The 18082-nt window shown below is 47.8% G+C and overlaps 1 protein-coding gene across 3 annotated transcripts in view; it reads right to left on the reverse strand.

Moving 5' to 3' along the window:
* Positions 1–18082, reverse strand: part of LOC121920324 (regulator of G-protein signaling 8-like) — a 58533-nt gene that overhangs the window by 13545 nt on the left and 26906 nt on the right. For all 3 annotated transcript variants that reach the window (XM_042447457.1, XM_042447456.1, XM_042447455.1), the window contains one exon: positions 16809–16870. In XM_042447457.1, the coding sequence (XP_042303391.1) occupies positions 16809–16870 (62 nt within the window). The remainder of the gene's footprint in view (positions 1–16808; positions 16871–18082) is intronic.

The raw sequence follows: 18082 nt of genomic DNA on the forward strand, positions 1-18082 counted from the left end.
CAGCATTGGTTGCTGGCCTCGGCGAAAGCAACCAGACAAATTCTTTTCCTTCACATGTTTTTGGCCGTGCATGCCTAACAATGCCAGCAGGGGAACTCCAGGCTGAGAAAGAGGTTGTTCTTTTCCTCTCCTGATCCAATGCCCAAGCAGACCAGAGGGCTTATCTGGCAGGATTACACATGCCCATTGGGCTGCTCGTCTGTTAGGATGCTTGCCAAGGTTTGGTAAACAAGGGACGGAGAAGGAATCTGGGGTATGAGTCCTCTCATCAGGCCAAAGATGCCGCCTCGGGCCCTGTTCGAAGCAAGAGCGGGGGGGTGGGGAGCCAAAATGTTCCGGTTGGTGATATCCCGGGTTGGGAATCGAGGTTCCACCTGCAAAGAGGATTAAAACACCTGATGATCTACATGGGGAATGGATTCCTACTGGGATTTTTCTTAACAGAACCTGAAAATGTTCTTTACGTTGGACTCCAACTCCTTTACATGCGTAAAGAAAATTCAGAGTGTTTATGGTTTCTTCAAACGGCCCTTGCAGTGGAGTTCACTAGGGGGTGAGGACCGCACTGCTGCGCAAACACCTGTCTTTTGGCATAACATGTGGCATTTGCTGCCATCTCTTTAAACTGCTTTAAGAGATGGATGGGACAGTGGGGTGAAGTTCCTTGGTGGAAAAAGGAGGGGCCCCTGAGACTTGCCTGAGAATTTTTTTTAAAATTACAATTTCAATTTCAAAATTTTCCAAATGCTTTTTTTAAAAAAAATGATTTTTTTTGGAAAAAATTTTTTTTAAAAATTTTCTTTAAAAACATTACATTTAACCAATCTCACTATGTATATTTAAATACATTTAGGTTACACATATGAATATTGTAATTTGATGTATAAATTTTAATTGCTAGTGTTTACGCACCAACTATAACATTACATCAGTGGTATATGTGAAATATTGATTATGTGTAAACATTAGGCAAAGAAGCATTATAAGGATTGGTATGGTTGGGAATGTGAGGGAGGTCAATGGGGAGGATGACCCCTGGGTTCCTTTCACTGGGTGACACCAACCATAGGGATGCCACTGTGAGGCAATATTGTTGTTCTAAAAGTCCCTTCAAGCCAGCTCTGATTTATGGCAACCCTATGTGGGGTTTTCTGGCAAGATTTATTCAGCGGAGGGTTTGCCTATTGCCTTCTTCTGTGATGAAAGTGTTTTGACCTGCCCCTCAAAGTCACCAAAGTCATGGAATCGTCATGGTAAATTGTCATTCTTTTCTTGATTGCACACTTTGTAGCAACTGTTCCATCCCTCCATTCAGTCATTCCATATAAATTGGGAATTGTTAACTGTGATGAGGTGAAATTTCCTTCTCTGCCAATCCTCCTTCCTAGAACATGAAAATCAGTGGAACTCATCAGGACTGCCCAGTGGTACAGAGAGACCAAGCCAAAGGAAACAGGCATGGGGAAAACTAACACCTATCTGTCTTTCAGAATTCCCAGGACAAAAAAAAGCATATAGCCACCTGCCCTGGGTTTTGCAATGTTGTAGGTGTGGCAGAATTTCTTGAGGGAACCAAATCAGGACAGGCGGCATGGTCATTTTGGACCGTAAAGTCAGCCCTTGTATCCATGGATCTTTATCCATGCTGATTCCGTATCCACAGCTTTTTAAATTCCCAAAAGCAAGCTGATTTGCATTTTTTACAGTGGGCCCTTGGGTTATTTCACTGGGGTCTGTGTTCAGGACCCACTTTTAATACCAAAAGTCCCGGCTGTGAAGTCCCATTAACTACAATGGCATAGTAAAATGGTGTCCCTTTTATAAATAGCCAAATCACGGTTTACTTTTTTAAATTTATATCTTTTTGGGATCTTTTCAAAATTGTGGATGCTTGCATCCATGGATTAAAAAAATCTGTGTGATATGGAGCGGACCTGACTGTGAGGTCTGCGCATCCATGATTTTGGGTATTTGGGGGCAACCTGGAACCAATCCTCATCAGATTACCAAGGTTCACTGTGTGTGTGTGCTGGAGGGAACTCTGAGCAGAACAGGCACAACAAACACCAACTCCAAGGTTATTTTTTTAAAAAATCAATCTTGGATGAGGTGGAGTGAAAAAAAAAAAGAGGAACATTTCCAAAGCTTTGAAGATTTGCCTTTCATCTTAGTAACAGAAGGAAAGAAAAGAAACCAGAGTTTGAAAAATTATTCTGTGGCCCAGATTAAGAGTGAAGGGTGCCAAAACTGTGACAGTGGGGGAGTCAATTAACAGCTATTAAGTCCAGATTATCCTTACTAACTACTGTGTTAGAACAAGGATAGAAACTAGAAAAGTTAGCTTAGATCTGGGACGTAAACTTCCACTTAACTGAAACCCCTTCTCTTGGCCTCATTTCTGAAGGCTATCATTGGTTTATTCAGAGAGATGAGAGGAGTATTAAATAGGGCATAATTCTACATGAGTATAAGATTCATCCTACCGGTCGTCTCTGCTCTAAACAGGTCTGGTAGGCTTTTTGCAGTTCTTTGTGGGGGAAAATACAGCAAACTTGTTTGACAGAGGCTACAGTGTGAGCGTAGTCCTTTCTCTAGCCCATAGAGAGCCAACTTCTTTTCAGCTCTCAGTTCCCCTTCCTTCTCTCTCTCTCTCTCTCTCTCTCTCTCTCTCCTCACACGAATTTCAGCAGGAAAGCAAAACAGTCAGAAACACACCCACAAATATCCCTGTGATTTCCATCTCAAGAAAGAGACGCCCCCTTCGCCCTTGCTCCGGACGTTGCCGCTGACGCCGTCGTCGCCGGACTGCACCCCTTTTGCCGGGGCTTCTCTCGGTGGTTTCGGAGGTGCGCTTCTGCCGCACCCGCCCGGGAGAGCGCCTTGGCCCCCCAACCTCCTTGTGCCCGCGAATTATCTCCTCAACCACCCCCCCCACTCCCTCAAACCCCTGGGACCAGCCTGGCTTTGCGTTTTGGCGGCCAGAGCGGGGATCCCATGCCCTTAAGACCCATCTGGGGGGAATCTTGGGAGGAAGCCCCCGCCAGAGAGAGTCGGGGATTTTATAAAAAGCCGGCCCGCCGGACCCCTTCCCGACACGCCCCCTTCTGCTCTTCGCTCCGGACGTTGCCGCTGACGCCGTCGTCGCCGGAATGCACCCCCTTTTTGCCGGGCGGCTTCTCTCTGGTGGTTTCGGAGGTGCGGCTTCTGCGCACGCCCCGGGGAGAGCCGCCCTGGACTTGGGGAATATCCCCATAACACCTGGGACAGCCTGCTTTGGCGTTGGCGCCAGTAGCGGAGCACACGGCCCTTTAAGGACATTTGGGGGGAAGCTTTGGGAGGAAGCCCCGCCGTGAGAGAGGCGGGGATAAAAGCCGGGACCGCCGGACCCTTCCCGAACAACGCCCCCTTTCTGCCTTCGCTCGGACGTTGCCGCTGACGCCGTCGTCGCGGACTGCACCCCTTTTGCCGTGCGGCTTCTTCTCGGTTGTTTCGGATTACCTAGGTGCGCTTCTGCCGCACCGACCCCGGGAGAGCCGCCCTTGGACTTGGGGAATATCCCCATAAACAACCTGGGACAGCTGGCTTTGGCGTTTGGCGGCAGTAGCGGAGCCAACAAGGCCCTTTAAGGACCCTCCTGGGGGGAAGCTTGGGAGGAGCCCGCATTGAGATGAGGCGGGGGTACAGCCGGCCCGCCGGACCCCCTCCCGACACGCCCCCTTCTGCCTTCGCTCCGGGACGTTGCCGCTGACGCCGTCGTCGCCGGACTGCACCCCCTTTTGCCGGGCGGGCTTTCTCGGTGGTTTCGGAGGTGCGCTTCTGCGCCACCGCCCCGGGAGAGAGCCGCCCTTGGACTTGGGGGACTATCCCATTAACACATGTGGAAACATCGCGTGCGGAACTGCGCAAGGCTGCGCAGTTCGGTTGGGGGAGGAAGGCTATGTTGCCCAAGGAGCATGAGGATGCCTGAATTGGCTGCCCTCTGCTCCATTCAATTGCCATAGGAGGGGGTGGGGGGGAGTATTAGGGATGCGCGGGGGAGATGCCCGGGGCCAGGATGACATCGGGGAGGGCGGGGCTCGATGAGGTAGTGTGGGGCAGGGGGATGTATATGGCGGTGGGAGAGGGACTTCCGTTCCAGGGGAAAGGCGGGATAGATGCCATCATAACTATCGCGCCTTCCTGTCCCCCTCCCAGCCGAAGGACCTGAGGGTCTCTGCCAAACCGTTGCCACAAACCCTGGTCGCTTGCTCCTGTGCAATGCCAGGGGATATTCAAGCAGAGAGGACAGAGCTAAAGTCAACGGAGATGGCACACACACACACAGCACTCTCAGGCAAGTAGAGTTGCGATGGCGAGGACACGCAACGCACGCACAGCGAGCGACGAGGCAGGGCAAGGCAGCCATTACCGAGACCTGGCTTGGGGCTCTGACTGCAGGGATTGCGTGTGTGGCTCAGGCCCTGCCTGCGGGGTACTTACTCGAGTTGATGAAGGACCAGCGCAGGTTTAGGTGGGCGGGGGTGGGGGGGGTGTGGCCTTGTACATAGGACACACCGCGTCCCTCACCAGGAACCACATCCGACACGACCTCATATATGATGTATTACCTGACCCTTAAAGGCTAGGAACAGTCTAGGGATTCTGCTGGTGTATCGGCACCCCGTTGCATTAGCGGACTCCCTTACCGATGCTGACCACAGCTGGTTGCTGTGAATGATGTTGGAGACGCCCAGGATTCTTGTCCTGGCCGACTTTCAACATCTCCCTCACAGCCAGCTTCGTTCCACCCGCGTGCCGGTGCTCGGGAATTCATGGATACCATGGCTGCCATGGCCTGTCCCAGCTGCTACAGGGTCCCACGCCATGCGCGGGGGTATACACTTGTTTGGTCTTCTGTTCGGAGGCGGAAAATCCGTGGGTGCGACAATAGCTATAATTTCCCCCTTTGCCATGGACGGATCATTTCCTGGTAGAGGGTGGGCGGGGCAAATCCGGCCTCTACCCAGATCCCCCCCGGGGGTTGGTGGACCAGATTAGGCTGGTCCACACCATCGAAGGCTGATGGAACCTGGAGAGGTTCCAAGAAAGCCTTAGAGGGGCTCGCGGGTGGACATGACGGCGACTCTGTTTGATGCCCTTCCCGGTATCTGGAATACCGTGGTCTCTCTGGGCTATACACAGAATCGCTCCCAAGCGTCCTCTCAGGCCCGCTTCCATCGTAAGCCTTGGTATACGGAAGAGCTCCGGGCGAGAGGAGCGGGTTCTGCGACGACTAGAGTGCCGTTGGCGGAAAGACCTTCGCTTAGACGACACAGACTCTCCTAGACCGGCTGTTGAGGACTATGGAGAGGCCATACGAGCAACAAAGAATTCGTTCTATGGTGCTCGTATTGCTCCGCTGGAATTCACGTCCGGCAGAGTTTTGTTCAGGGTGGTCAGGGAGCTACTCAGCTCCCTCCTGCCCTTGAACCAGATCCTTGAAACGTCTAAGGGCCTGCTGTGACCTTTTCAATGACTTTTTGTGGAAAAATTCTCGCATAAGCGAAGGTCTGAACGCCGACGTTAAGCAGAACCTAGGGTGAGTTCCAGAGCCTCCGTGGACTATGTTAACCACTGGATCAGTTTGATTTGGTGGTACGAGGATGTGACAAGATCCTCGGAAGTGTTCGGCAAGGAAAACGACCTGCTCTCTTGATCCTGCCCCTCGTGGTAGCGGCCCAGGGGGGGGACCGGTGGTAACGACATTGTTACGCCGGGATAATTAACACCTCTCTCAGGGAGGGCGATTTCCATCGGATCTTAAATTGGCCATCGTAAGACCGATCCTAAAGAAGCCTCCCTTTACCCCCTGGAACATAATAATTATCGGCCTGTTCACTGCTACCCATTCTCTGGGAAGGGTGATCGAGAGAGCGGTTGCAATCCAGCTTCAGCGGTCTTGGATGAAACGGATTATCTGAACCCATTTCAAACTGCTTCCGGGCGGGTCACGGGGTTGAGACGGCCATGGTCGCCTTGGTCGATGATCTCCGTCTCTGGGCATCGAAAGGGGAAGCGGTGTCCCTGTGGTGCTCCTTGGACATCTCAGCGGCTTTCGATTACCATAGACCATGGTCTCCTTTGGGCACGCCTGCGAGGTGGGGATTGGGGCGGCACTGTGCTTCAGTTGGTTCCGTTCCTACCTCTCCGGGAGGGTCTCAGATGGTGCAGCTGGGGGACGTGTGCTCCAGCGAGCGGCCCTTAAAACTGGGTCCTCAAGGAGCCATTCTGTCCCCCATGCCATTTAACATTTACATGAAACCACTGGGAGAAGAGCCTCCGGAGGAATGGGGCGCGGGGTTATCAGTACGCTGATGACACCCAAATTATTTTCTCTATGTCTCCGACTGAGCAGTACTGGGGATGGCGTCTCTCCTCTCGTGGCCTGCCTCTGGAGTCAGTAATGGGCTGGATGAGGGAAAAACCGACTCAAACTTAATCCAGAGAAACCGGAGGTACTAGTGATTGGTCCCCCTGGTCCAGGTGGCGGGTGGGGGTTCCACCTTCCTGAATGGGGTCACGCTCCTGTGAAGGACTCCGTGCGCCGTCTGGGGGGTTTGCTTCTTGACACGTCCCTTCACCTGACTGCTCAGGTGAATGCGCCGTCAAGAGTACCTGTTATCAGCTTCGGCTGATTCGCCAGTGCGGCCATATCTGGCCCAGAGGGACCTTGAAAACTGTTGTACACGCTCTGGTAACCTTCGAGATTGGATTTCTTTCAACGCCACTCTACATGGGGCAACCCTTATACCACACTCGGAAGCTGCGAAGTAGTGACGAACCTGGCAGCACGGCTGGTTCACTGGCGCTTCAGGGCCCAGCCATATAACACCGGTGCTTAAGCTCCCTGGCTGCCTATTCGCTTCCGAGCTAATATAAGGCGTTGGTTATCACCTATCAAAGCCCTAAATGGCTTGGGCCCATGTTCCTGAAGGGACCGTCTCTCCCCTTACATTCCGCCTCGCACCTAGAAACATCTGGGCAGCAACTCCTGAAGGTGCCTGGGGCAAGGTTGGCCGTTTACGGCCAGAAGATCCTTTTTCACCGCTGCCCCAGCCCTTTGGAACACTGCTTGCCCATAGAGCTCCGCTCACCACCACCCGGGCCCAATTTAGGAAGGGATCAAACCCTTCTATTTAATCAGGCATTCCCCGACTAAACATCCTATGGGCCTCCTCCTCACTCGTGGCCGTTGAGGTGGGACTAAGGGGTTTATTGTTTTATGAAGAGATGATGTGTTTTTAACCTGTTTTTATATGTATTTGCTGCCACTAGGTGCATTTGTAAGCCGCCTGATCTATTGGAAGGGGCGGGGTATAAATAAAAATTTTATTATTATTATTATAAGAGATGGTCTGGAGTTCTAACTCAAGCATCAGCTTGCTGTTGATGTCAGCTGAGTAAGAGTAGAAGAGAATTGTCCCTCTGCCAGGGGGTGTAGCTACTGGGAGAGCATGCAAAATGAGACCACTGCCTCTCCAAAAAGAATTCTGCCCCCCATCCCCATTAAATTTTTCCTTACATCCTCACATATCTACATGCAGAGGTGACTGTATAATGAAAATCGTATTCAAAGCAGTCTTATAGCACCTTTGGGACTAAATGTAAAAATATAATTGGTGCCTGAGCTTTCCTAGACTTGAGCCTACTTCCTCAGATGCATGAAGGGATCATCCAGGACAGAGACCTATGTAAGGGGTGTATTGTTCATCACATCTCCTCCCTGGTTCCCATATTACTTCCAATTTTCCTAATGTTATCCAGTCACTTTGTTTAGGAAACATCCTTCCTCCTGCTTTGCCCCCAAATGACCATCATTCAAATTCAACTTGTCACCTCATCTCCATATCCACAAAGTTCTGCATTCCTATTGACATTCTTAAGCACAACTTACTTATATAGCCTGTCCCTGGATGATCCATTTCATGCAACTGGGAAATTGACTTAAGTCAAAGGAAGCTCATGCTACCAGCTTCTTTCTTTCAGTTAGTCTTAAAGGAGTTACCTGTATCTTGGTATACTGATTCTCCAGACTATGTCTTTGAATTCTACAACCAAAATCAATCCCATCTAAAATTGTTCTTTTTGTGATCTTCTTATTGCCTCGTTACTTTGCCTACTCCTTTTCTTTGGTGCTCAAACTGTATTTGCTAATGTTTAACCAAAGCTTTAAGTAATTACAATGCTGAAATTTGGGAACTGAAGAAAGAATTTCCCTGGGGGGCGCAGAAGTCTAGGACTTTATCACATGACTTTCAGTCTTGCTTCAGTCTTGCTGCAATTGATTATTTAAAAAGAATGAAAATTACCAGTTTTGGCATTTGATATGGCCTAACTCTTCAGTAGCATGCCAGGGCTTTTTGTGCCATTGATTGTCCTGCACTCTCTCTACCCCATTCTCCCTCGCTATCCTGCCTTGTGCCTTACCCAGCAATCCTTTCATTTAATTTTTTAAAATTTGTAACTCAATTCTGAAGTTATGGGAATGTATTTGTGCCTGTGCAGATCGGCCATTAGGCTGGCCTGGGGGCAGGTCGGGGTGTGGTGCTACAACAATGGAAGCCCGACTACCCCCCACAGTGGTTATGATGCCATGTGCTGCACCACATAGCGGACTGCTCCTCTGCGCGTTGTGTTTAGATGACGCCATGCCCAAGGAGCGCCATAAAGTGCTATGCAGCGGCCTATGGCACCCGTTCCAGGGAGCAAAAGGAGCTGCCGAGGAACGCAGCAATGGGTCGGATGGCAACATCGGCAATAGGTATCGCCAAAGATGACGTTCTCTTGAACTAAAATTGTGGTTTGAAACCCACGTGTGATAAAGTCTTATTTTCAGGGACAATTGTCTTTATTTTGGGGGCCTTCAGAATGGTTTGGATGGCTCTTGCGCGCGCTCCCACACACACCCACACCCACACACACCGAGTTCTTCAGGTTACTCAGTGCTTGTTTATGAATGCATAGCTTCAATTTGTAAAACTATTGAAGCTTTTAACAAGTCTCTCTGCCAGCTGATGCAACACTTTTTAGCTTGTAGTTTAAAATGCAAATGGTGTTGTTATGAAGCATTTTAGCATTTAACTGCTGGGTGAAGTAGGAATTCCATTCAAAAGCAGGGGGGAGGGCCATCCAGTTCCTGCTTGATTTTATTCTCTCCTTTTCTGGTTTCCATTATGCTAATCTATCACAAGCACCACTAAAGCCTCCTTAACATGCCAGTATACTTGCCCGACGACGAGAGTCCATTACCCTCACACTCTGGCAAATTAATTATTGCAGATGACATTAATGCTTGTATTCCTTGTGCTCCATTTCTCAAAGCTTTGGGAAGCTGGATCAAGGGGTCAGGGGGTTTCACAGCAGACAATGGATCACTAATTAAATGGACCCCCGAGGCCTTGCCCTACCACAACAGACCAACACAGAGGTTAAAAATGTAAATCACTTCCTCTCAACCATGGGTCACACCTATATATTACCCCACTCACTTCCATGCCGGCATTCTCTGAAGATGCCAGCCACAGATGCTGGCCCCAACATCAGGAATAAACTCTTCCAGGAAAATGGCCACATAAACCCGAAAAAACCAGAAAAACCTTTGGAAAGCTCTAAAAAAAAACCACTTAGTTCTCAGAGTCTGGGGCATCACTAGGGTATGCAAGGTGCTATCACACTAGGTGTGACACTCAGTGAGCTGGTGGGAAAGAAGCTGCCTTCTCGATCTGGTGGCTTTGCTGGCCAGGTGGGAAAGTCAGTTGCCTCCCTTTCCCTCCTGGCCAGCCGCTTCACCAGCCCTGCAAAAGGTTTTGAAGAGAAATGGGAGTGGGTGGTAATTAAAAAATGATCCACACCAAGTGTCAATATACTAGACCCACTGTTGGCCAGAGTTCTCCAGCCATGAGAGAATACCGGAGCTGCAGTCCAAAAACAATCTTCTTATTCCGTGCCATTTCTACTCACAACTATGGAGCTGGTGTCACTTTCTGCACCTCTCAGTTCATTGGCATCTGCTTCCAGCTCTCTCCTTGCAAGGTGCCAAGTATCTCTTGATAAAAATAGTAGTGGCATGTGGTTCTCATGTCAGTGAGGCGATGATCCAACTTGCATTTCTGATTTTAAAGCACCTGTTGAAGTGGCTGAACATTTCTCCCAGTATAGATCCAGAGCAATACACAACACCTTAAAAGACAAAACAATTTAAACCTGTGTATTGATATCATCAGCTGTGGTGGCCGTGCCTTTCTCCTCTTTAGCGCCAGGGTGCCATAGACACCTAAGGCACAAGGACACCCCTTTTCCAAGCCAAATCTGTCCTGGATAAACACTGGATTGGGGCTGCAGGCTGCTCGGTGAGGTTGCCCTGGCCCCAATCAGCCTGAAAAGGGGTGGTCTGTTACCAGCCATAGAATCATAGAGTTGGGAGAGACCTCAAGGGTCATCCAGTACAACAACTCATTCTGCCATGAAGACATAAAGCCCACCTGAAGAATGGCCATCCAGCCTCTGTTTTAAAGACCTCCAAAGAAGGAGACTCCACCACTCTCCAGGGAGTGTCTTCCACTGTTGACACGCCCTTACTGTCTGACGTTCCTCCTAATGTTGAGCTGGAATTGCTTTTCTATAGCTTGAATCCATGTCCTGTCTCGGAGCTGCTTCATCCTTCCTATGACATCCCTTCAAATATTTAAACAGGCTATCAATCACATCGCCAACCTTCCCTTCTCCAGGCTAAACATACCCAGCTCCCTAAGTTGCTCTTCATAGGGCAGTGCTTCTCAATTATTTTCTGTCATTCCCCCCCTGAAGAGAAACATTTTGCCGCCCCCCCCCCCCGCGCAACTGAATAGTATCATTTGTCTATAAAATTGTTATAAGTACACCTCTGCATAACAGAGCCTCCGCCCCCCCCTGGGGGGCCCGCCCCACTATTTGAGAAAGGCTGTCATAGGGCATGGTTTCCAGCCTTACAGCAAAGGAGTAATGAACAGGGAGAACAAAGCAGATAGATAGTAGATAGATAGATAGATTAGATCGATAGATAGATAGATAGACAGACAGACGGAAATGGCAAAATCTTAGCTCCGCTACTTCGCTATTGCTGCGTAACTTCCCCACTCTACCATAACAGCCAGCCACTGGATCAGGCAAAAGGTTCCAACTGGATGCAAGGAGGATGTAACAGGGCCTTGTGATGGTCTCTTGCTTCAGAGTGTTGTACATTCACTCATGTGCGGGATGGGGTGGAAAACTTTCTCCTCTTGCACCCTATTTGCAATGTAAACTTTATCTAATCAGTAGCTAGCTCTGGGAGGCATTTAAAATACGCGTCCAGGAAAAAAAATATCATCTTACTGAATACAGACCAGTATGTATCCATAGCTCTGGTCACAAATCCATAACGCGCTACCAGCATGGCAGAGGGTTGGATTTGATGGCCCTTAAAGTCTGTTCCACTCTATGTACTATTTGGAAAATAGTTGAAAAATAAATGGGGAAACATGTTTCTCAGGTGTCAAGAAAAAAAGGGGGGGGAGAGAATCTGGACCGATGGATCGTTGCAATTTCAGATTCTTCTGCACAAAATTCTCCCATGGTGCAAAAAATATTGATACAAATAGCATATTCTGCAACAGGAATTAGCATTTTCTGCTCAGAAATAATGTTTTTGCAGGAAATGCTTTTCCTGCATAGAAAATGATGTTTTGTGTGCTTTGAAAAAAATATTTTGCACAGAGTAAATCTTCAATTATAGCATTTTATGTGCAGGAAATACATTTTATTTTTTATATATTTAAGCAGAATTATTATCTTCTGCACAGAAAATGTGCAGAATTTGCAAAAGAAAACCCATGTGCGAATTTTGCACAGAATAAATCCTGCACAGTGAATAGTTTTCAAAATCAGCAAAGTTTCCAAACGACTTTCTTGCAGCAGGAAAAAAATCACTAAAATTACTCCTTGCTTCCTTTGAGAACAAAATGGGAAGAATACACCGAGAGGAGAGTTATGAAGATTCCTTAATCAAAGTGGGAAATCTGGCCCCATCCAGCTATTGTTGGACTCCAGGTCCCATCAACCTGGTCCCATGGCCAGTGCTAAGAGAAGATGGAACTGTAGTCTGGGAACACTTCAACGGCTGTGGATTCCTCCACCCTTTTGTAATGCATCAGTTCCATCTAGAAACAAGAACAACTAATTCAGATGACAATTTGATATGCAGAGTTTGGAACACCTCTGTAAGGTTTCTACTCTTTAGGGGCATGGTGGTGTATATTGGTCATATATTTTCCGAGCGTTGTCTTGGAGTTTCTCACAGCCACGGAGCTTCCTGTATTCTTCACATGCCATCCAAAATTCCCGGTTCTCTTCACTGAACTCTGACTCCAAGAAAGAGCGAAAGGCTGCTTGACCATCTAGAGATGAAATGAAAGAACCAACAATGTTTGAGTTTCTTTTACACTTTGAGTTTTATAAATTTTGCTAAACAACAAACAGCAAACAAGTGTGAAACAAACCAAAAGCACACCAAACCACATCCAAATTTATTCATGGAAATAAATTACTGCAATCTTTTCTTTTTCTTTTCTTTCTCTACTTTAGATTTTCGACCACCAGATAAGATGTTTAGGCGAAGAAGAAGAGGGGGAGGGTTAAAACATGCCGCATTTGGCTAAGCTTTTCTCCTGAAAGCAATCACAGAGACAGATCCAGATGGAATCCTCATCCATTACTGCTTGAGAATTCAGTCCTGATACATCAATGGCATTTCCTCCCAGAAAAGTGTCTGTAGGATTGGAGCTAGCATCCCGTTGTGACCTATGCATATGTAAGTTCCTTTTTGGATGGGGATAGAGAGGGCATTCTCTTGCCTTTGTGTTCCATCCAAAAACTGTACCATATACCTATATATGTTCCTTCATACCAAAGGGCAGAGGAAGTAGAGAGGAGGGGAGGATTCAGACATGAAGGCCGGTTGGTTGCTCGCTACTGGGGGGAGGAAAAGGCAGTGCACTCACTTGAGAGCACACCCTTATTTTCCTCTCTCATAAGTTGAGATCAGCTGTTTCTCCATGGTCTGAACTGCAGCCTTTTCCTTCTTTCCCTACGTAAACAACAACAGCAGGAACCCTCCCGCACCTTGACACATGCCAAAGGTGGGAAGACATGGAATTGTGCACGCACAGCTACGTGGGCATGCAGGATCTTGGCCTAAATGTTGCATTTGCTTTAAATAAACTAATGACTGTTTTGAGATACCCATCCATATTTGTGTCTACAGGTAATGAAGACCAAGCTCTCATGTCTTAGAAGACAAGCTGGGGAGCATTGTGCTTGGAACACTCATAGAAAAAGGGAAGGAGGGACAGGCATGATATCTTGTAATGGCCTGCTTGGTTGTGTAGATCTTTTGTTTTATTTTATTTTTTCTGGCAGGGTTATAATTTGGAATGAGAAAAATTGAATAAGTGAGCTTGTATCTGCTTAATAGAGATGGAAAAATGACCCTCCTCCAACCCCTCTCTGCCATATAACTACTACAGAATGTTTTGGTGAAAATAATCCTTTTTTGGGGCGTGTGGGGTCTGTGCTCACCTGCCATCTAGACTACTGGGGTGGCACTTTGGAAGGAATTAATTTATTCATTTTTAATAGATTTTTGTCTTTGGACTTATCACACAGCAGGCAAAGCTCCCAAATCCCATGGTAAAATGCGGTTTGTCCCGGATATTCAGCAAAAGTGGGATTGTTTTCAGACATGTGTGGGCATAATGTCATTAACATGACCTTAACCCATGTAGAAAGTGGGCAAAATCACACCGCTTTTACTTCTGGGTGTTCCGAAAGTAAAAAAGCAGTGCGGTTTTGCAACTTTCTGCACAGGTTAATTTCACCTAATGCTCAATTAGCCTGACATTGTTGCAAACATCCTGCTTTTGTGGGATTTCTGGATTTAAACCCCATTTATCCATGGGATTGGGCACTTCCCTCCTGTGTGATAAAGTCGCTTTTAACATTTGGATTTCAATCCCCATTCATTCAAACCGGTTTAGGGCTTATTGGGCATCACCAGGTTAATGACAACTTCAAATAAGGCATTCACTGCCATGGCCCCAAGATTATGTAATGACCTACTGGAAGAGATCCATCTCATTACTACCTTAGGGGCCTTTAAGAAGACACTCAAAACGAATCTCTTCCGGTGGGCTATCCACTGAATTCCATATAAAAAGGGTTATGATGCTCTTCCTGACTCTGATTGTTGGCTATGGACGATTATATTTTTAGGAGCTAATAGGAATTCTTGGTAATTCAGTTGTTAGTATTTTTTATTGTTGTATTGACTGTAAATGTACTAGTGTTTTTAAGGTTTTATCCCGCCTCGATCCGTGGAGGAGGCAGGGGGTGGTATAAATAAACTATATATTATTATTATTATTATTTACTATTATTAAACAGTGTTCCTTCTAGAATCATAGAATCATAGGGTTGGAAGAGACAGCAAGGACCCTCCAGTCAACCCCCTGCCATGCAGAAAATCTAAATCAGATCAGATGAGTGTGGAACTGGGGCTTTGCGCACTGGGTGGTTCGAATTCGCGTTTATTTCGCACAATACCATCATACCAACATTCGAATGGCCCAATCCGCACTCACGTGAATGCCGAGCTGCCGAACTGATTGCGTACTGGCTCCTCTTTTGGAGCGTGTTGGCCAGTGCGCTGATAAGGGATTGGCGATATCCTGGATTGGGCTCTGTTCGATCTCAGTGCGAATGGGTTCTGGTGTGACTACCCAGTCCTGAATTCCATTGCAAGACCCCCAGATTCCCAATTTTTACTTCGGTGGGTCTTTCCTCTTGCCGGTTCCAGGGAAGCGGGGGGGGGGCGGTTCCAGCGGCCTCCTCCTCCCGGTTGAGAGGCATCCCTGGCTGCATCCCAGGCAGGGAGGCGCGGGGGCGCTGGAATCTGAGTTCCAGCAGCCTCCTCCTCCTCCTCCTGCTTGGGAGCCAGCCTAGGTTGCATCCCAGGCAGGGAAGAGGTGCGGAGCCGCTGGAATCGCGTTTCCAGCCAGCCTCCTCCTCCTCTCCCGGCTTGGGAGCCAGCTAGGCTGCCTCTCAAGCCGGGAGGAGGAGGAGGAGGCCGTTGGAACGGCGGCGATCGCCGCGATTCTAGCGGCCCCGCGCCTGTTCCCTGCCTGGGTGCATCCCAGGCTGGATCCCAAGCCGGGAGGAGGGGAGGAACTCTTAATCAAAGCCACCCATTGACTTAGATGGCCATCCAGCCTCTTTGACAGCCGCTGGACTGCTCCTCCCCCCCCCCCCCAGAATACATACTCAACCTCACACCACACACACCGTAGAACGGGCATGCGTAATTTGTTGCAAGGGAAGGTCATGGTAACATTAAAACCAAGCAGGATGGAGAGAAGAAACAGTAATGGGCACGTTGTATCGCAATTGTTAATGTGCATGAGCTGGCTCTCCAGCTGTTTACCGGGCTGTCATGACGTGACCTCCCCTTTCACCCTGGAAGCGTTTAAGGTCGCAACCCATGCAGGGCACCACTGAGCATGTGCGAGGGGGGCGATACGAATCGGCCAATCCTCCTGTTGAGCACCGGTGTGACAAAACATTCTGCACTGAATGCACTTCGCGCGAATGCAGATTGGCCAATTTGAATCCTGCCAATGCGGAAGGACTCCCAGGTATGACCGTACTTTGCGAAATAACGTGAATTCGAATCGCCCAGTGCAGAAGACCCCAGTTCCACACTCATCTGTAAGGGCCAAAGCATCCTCAACAGTGGCCATCCAGCTCTTCTTAAGACCTCAAAGGAGGAGATTCACTACACTCCAAGGAAAGAGTGTGTGCACTGTTGACCGCCCTTACTGTCAGGAAGTTATCCTAAGGTTGAGGTGGACTCTCTTTTCCTGTAGCTTGCATCCATTGCTCCGGTCCTAGTCTCTGGGAGCGGAGAAAACAAAGCTTGCTCCCTCCTCAATATGACATTCCTTCATTATTTAACAGGGGCTATCATATCACCTCTTAACCTTCTTTCTCCAGGCTAAACATCCCAGCTCCCTAAAGTTGTTCATAGGGCATGGTTTCCAGACCCTTCACCATTTTAGTCGCCCTCCTTTGGATATGCTCCAGTTTCTCAACATCCTTTTTAAATTGTGGTGCCCAGAACTGGACACAGTATTCCAGGTGGGGCCTGACCAGATCAGAATATAGTGGCACTATTACTTCCCTTGATCTAGACACTATACTTCTATTGATGCAGCCTAAAATTGCATTGGCCTTGTTAGCTGCCGCATCACACTGTTGACTCATGTTCAATTTGTGGTCTACTTGGACTCCTAGATCCCTTTCACATGTAAGCAGGCAGGTATAATCTAATGGGCATGAGGGTCCTTTCCATGCTGGAAATAACTATTCTGTTGAAACTGGGCCAATGGAAATAAGGGAGAATTTCATTTCATCTTTCATAAAGAATGTACCAGAGTTGGCACATTCCTTCATCACTGAAATGGAAGGAACTTAAGATTCTGAAAAATTGAAAAGCAGGGCAAAGAAAATGGAAGGATTATTTGGGCTCTGACTGCTATGAGGCAGCCTGAGGCTGGGACAGATGGAAAGCCACCATGGTCTGGAGACAAGTGAGGAGTTTCAGGCCTGGTCAGCTAATTCTTACATGCACCAATTGCTATCCAAAGACAATGTGCACAGAAGAACTCATTTAAAATGGCTGCTGAATGACACACACTTACATGGATGAAGTAACAGCTTTTCCAAAGATTCTGCCCATTCCTGAGCCTCTTCAGGAGTTGGCCTGAAAGAGAGGGGGAAAAAGCTAAGTGATCTAAAACAGCTGTAGCTTGTGAACCACACTCTCTAATGCCAGGAGCCTTTGTTTATTGAGTTACACTCAACCCTTCAGAAAGACTGCCTGTTCCTATTGAATGATATGTTGTTGGGCTAGATCAATAGTTCCCAACCTTTGGTCCCCAAGATGATTTGGACTTCAGATGCCATAATTCCTGACTTTTGGCCAAGTTGTCTGGGATTTCTGGGAGCTGAAGTCCAAAACAAATGGATTACCAAAGGTTGGAAACCATTGTGCTAGATTGTAGGGTCAGCTCTACCACTGGGAAGAGTGAGAACTGGTCTCAGGTAGCAGATTTCAGGGGTCATGCAAGGACCCCAAATGCCCTCTAGAGGAGATGGGGGTACATTTTCATGATGTTTTAGGTCTCCCCAGGCAAGTTTAGATTTAGGAAAGGTTTTTTAAAAAGCTTTGAAACCATTTTATCCTTGAAGTTTATTCTCCATTTTAGAAACAGCCATCTCCTGGGCCCAAAACTGCTAAGAGCGGGAATGAAAAATGTGGTGAAAATCCCCAATGCCCCTAGAGGGTGTTTGGGGGCAAAATTGGACCCCAGAGGCCCATAGTGTCCCTACCCCTTTATTAAGGTCTCCTGGTTTCCCCAAACAGTGTTAATTTCCATGGACACTCCTGGGTTCAATGTCATTTGAGCGAGAAAATGCCTAAGTCTTTATTTATGCATTTATTTCCAACCTTATGCTTCCTTTGTGTGCTTGCTTTTGTCTCTGCAATCCATTGTCCATTCAGGAGAACCCTTAAAGGAGCATTAATGTTCATCTGTCAAGTCTCCAGCTCTAATCAGTCAATCACAACTCTGGTTCTATCCTCAGTAAACAGGCAAGAAGCTCACACTCCATCAGACCCTCTACCCTGCAAAGGACATTTTGGCTCTGGACCAGATCTAAATGGCCTACAGCTCTTCCTGGAAAACCAAGATAAATGGAGAGGCTAACAAGGAGGATTAAAAATTTAAAACATATAAAGATCCATTTTGCCCATTTATTACAAGTGTATTTCCCCTTCACCAATCCATACCCCTCCCTTTGCAGTTTTCATTCAGATCCCCAGTCTCTGCAACATGAAAGGACAATGGTTGGGTTCTCATGTCACATTGAGCCATGGTTTATATTACCATGATTTGTTGCTTTAGTCACAAAA

The sequence above is a fragment of the Sceloporus undulatus genome, chromosome 2, assembly GCF_019175285.1.
Source record: "Sceloporus undulatus isolate JIND9_A2432 ecotype Alabama chromosome 2, SceUnd_v1.1, whole genome shotgun sequence".
Classification (NCBI taxonomy): Eukaryota; Metazoa; Chordata; class Lepidosauria; order Squamata; family Phrynosomatidae; genus Sceloporus; species Sceloporus undulatus.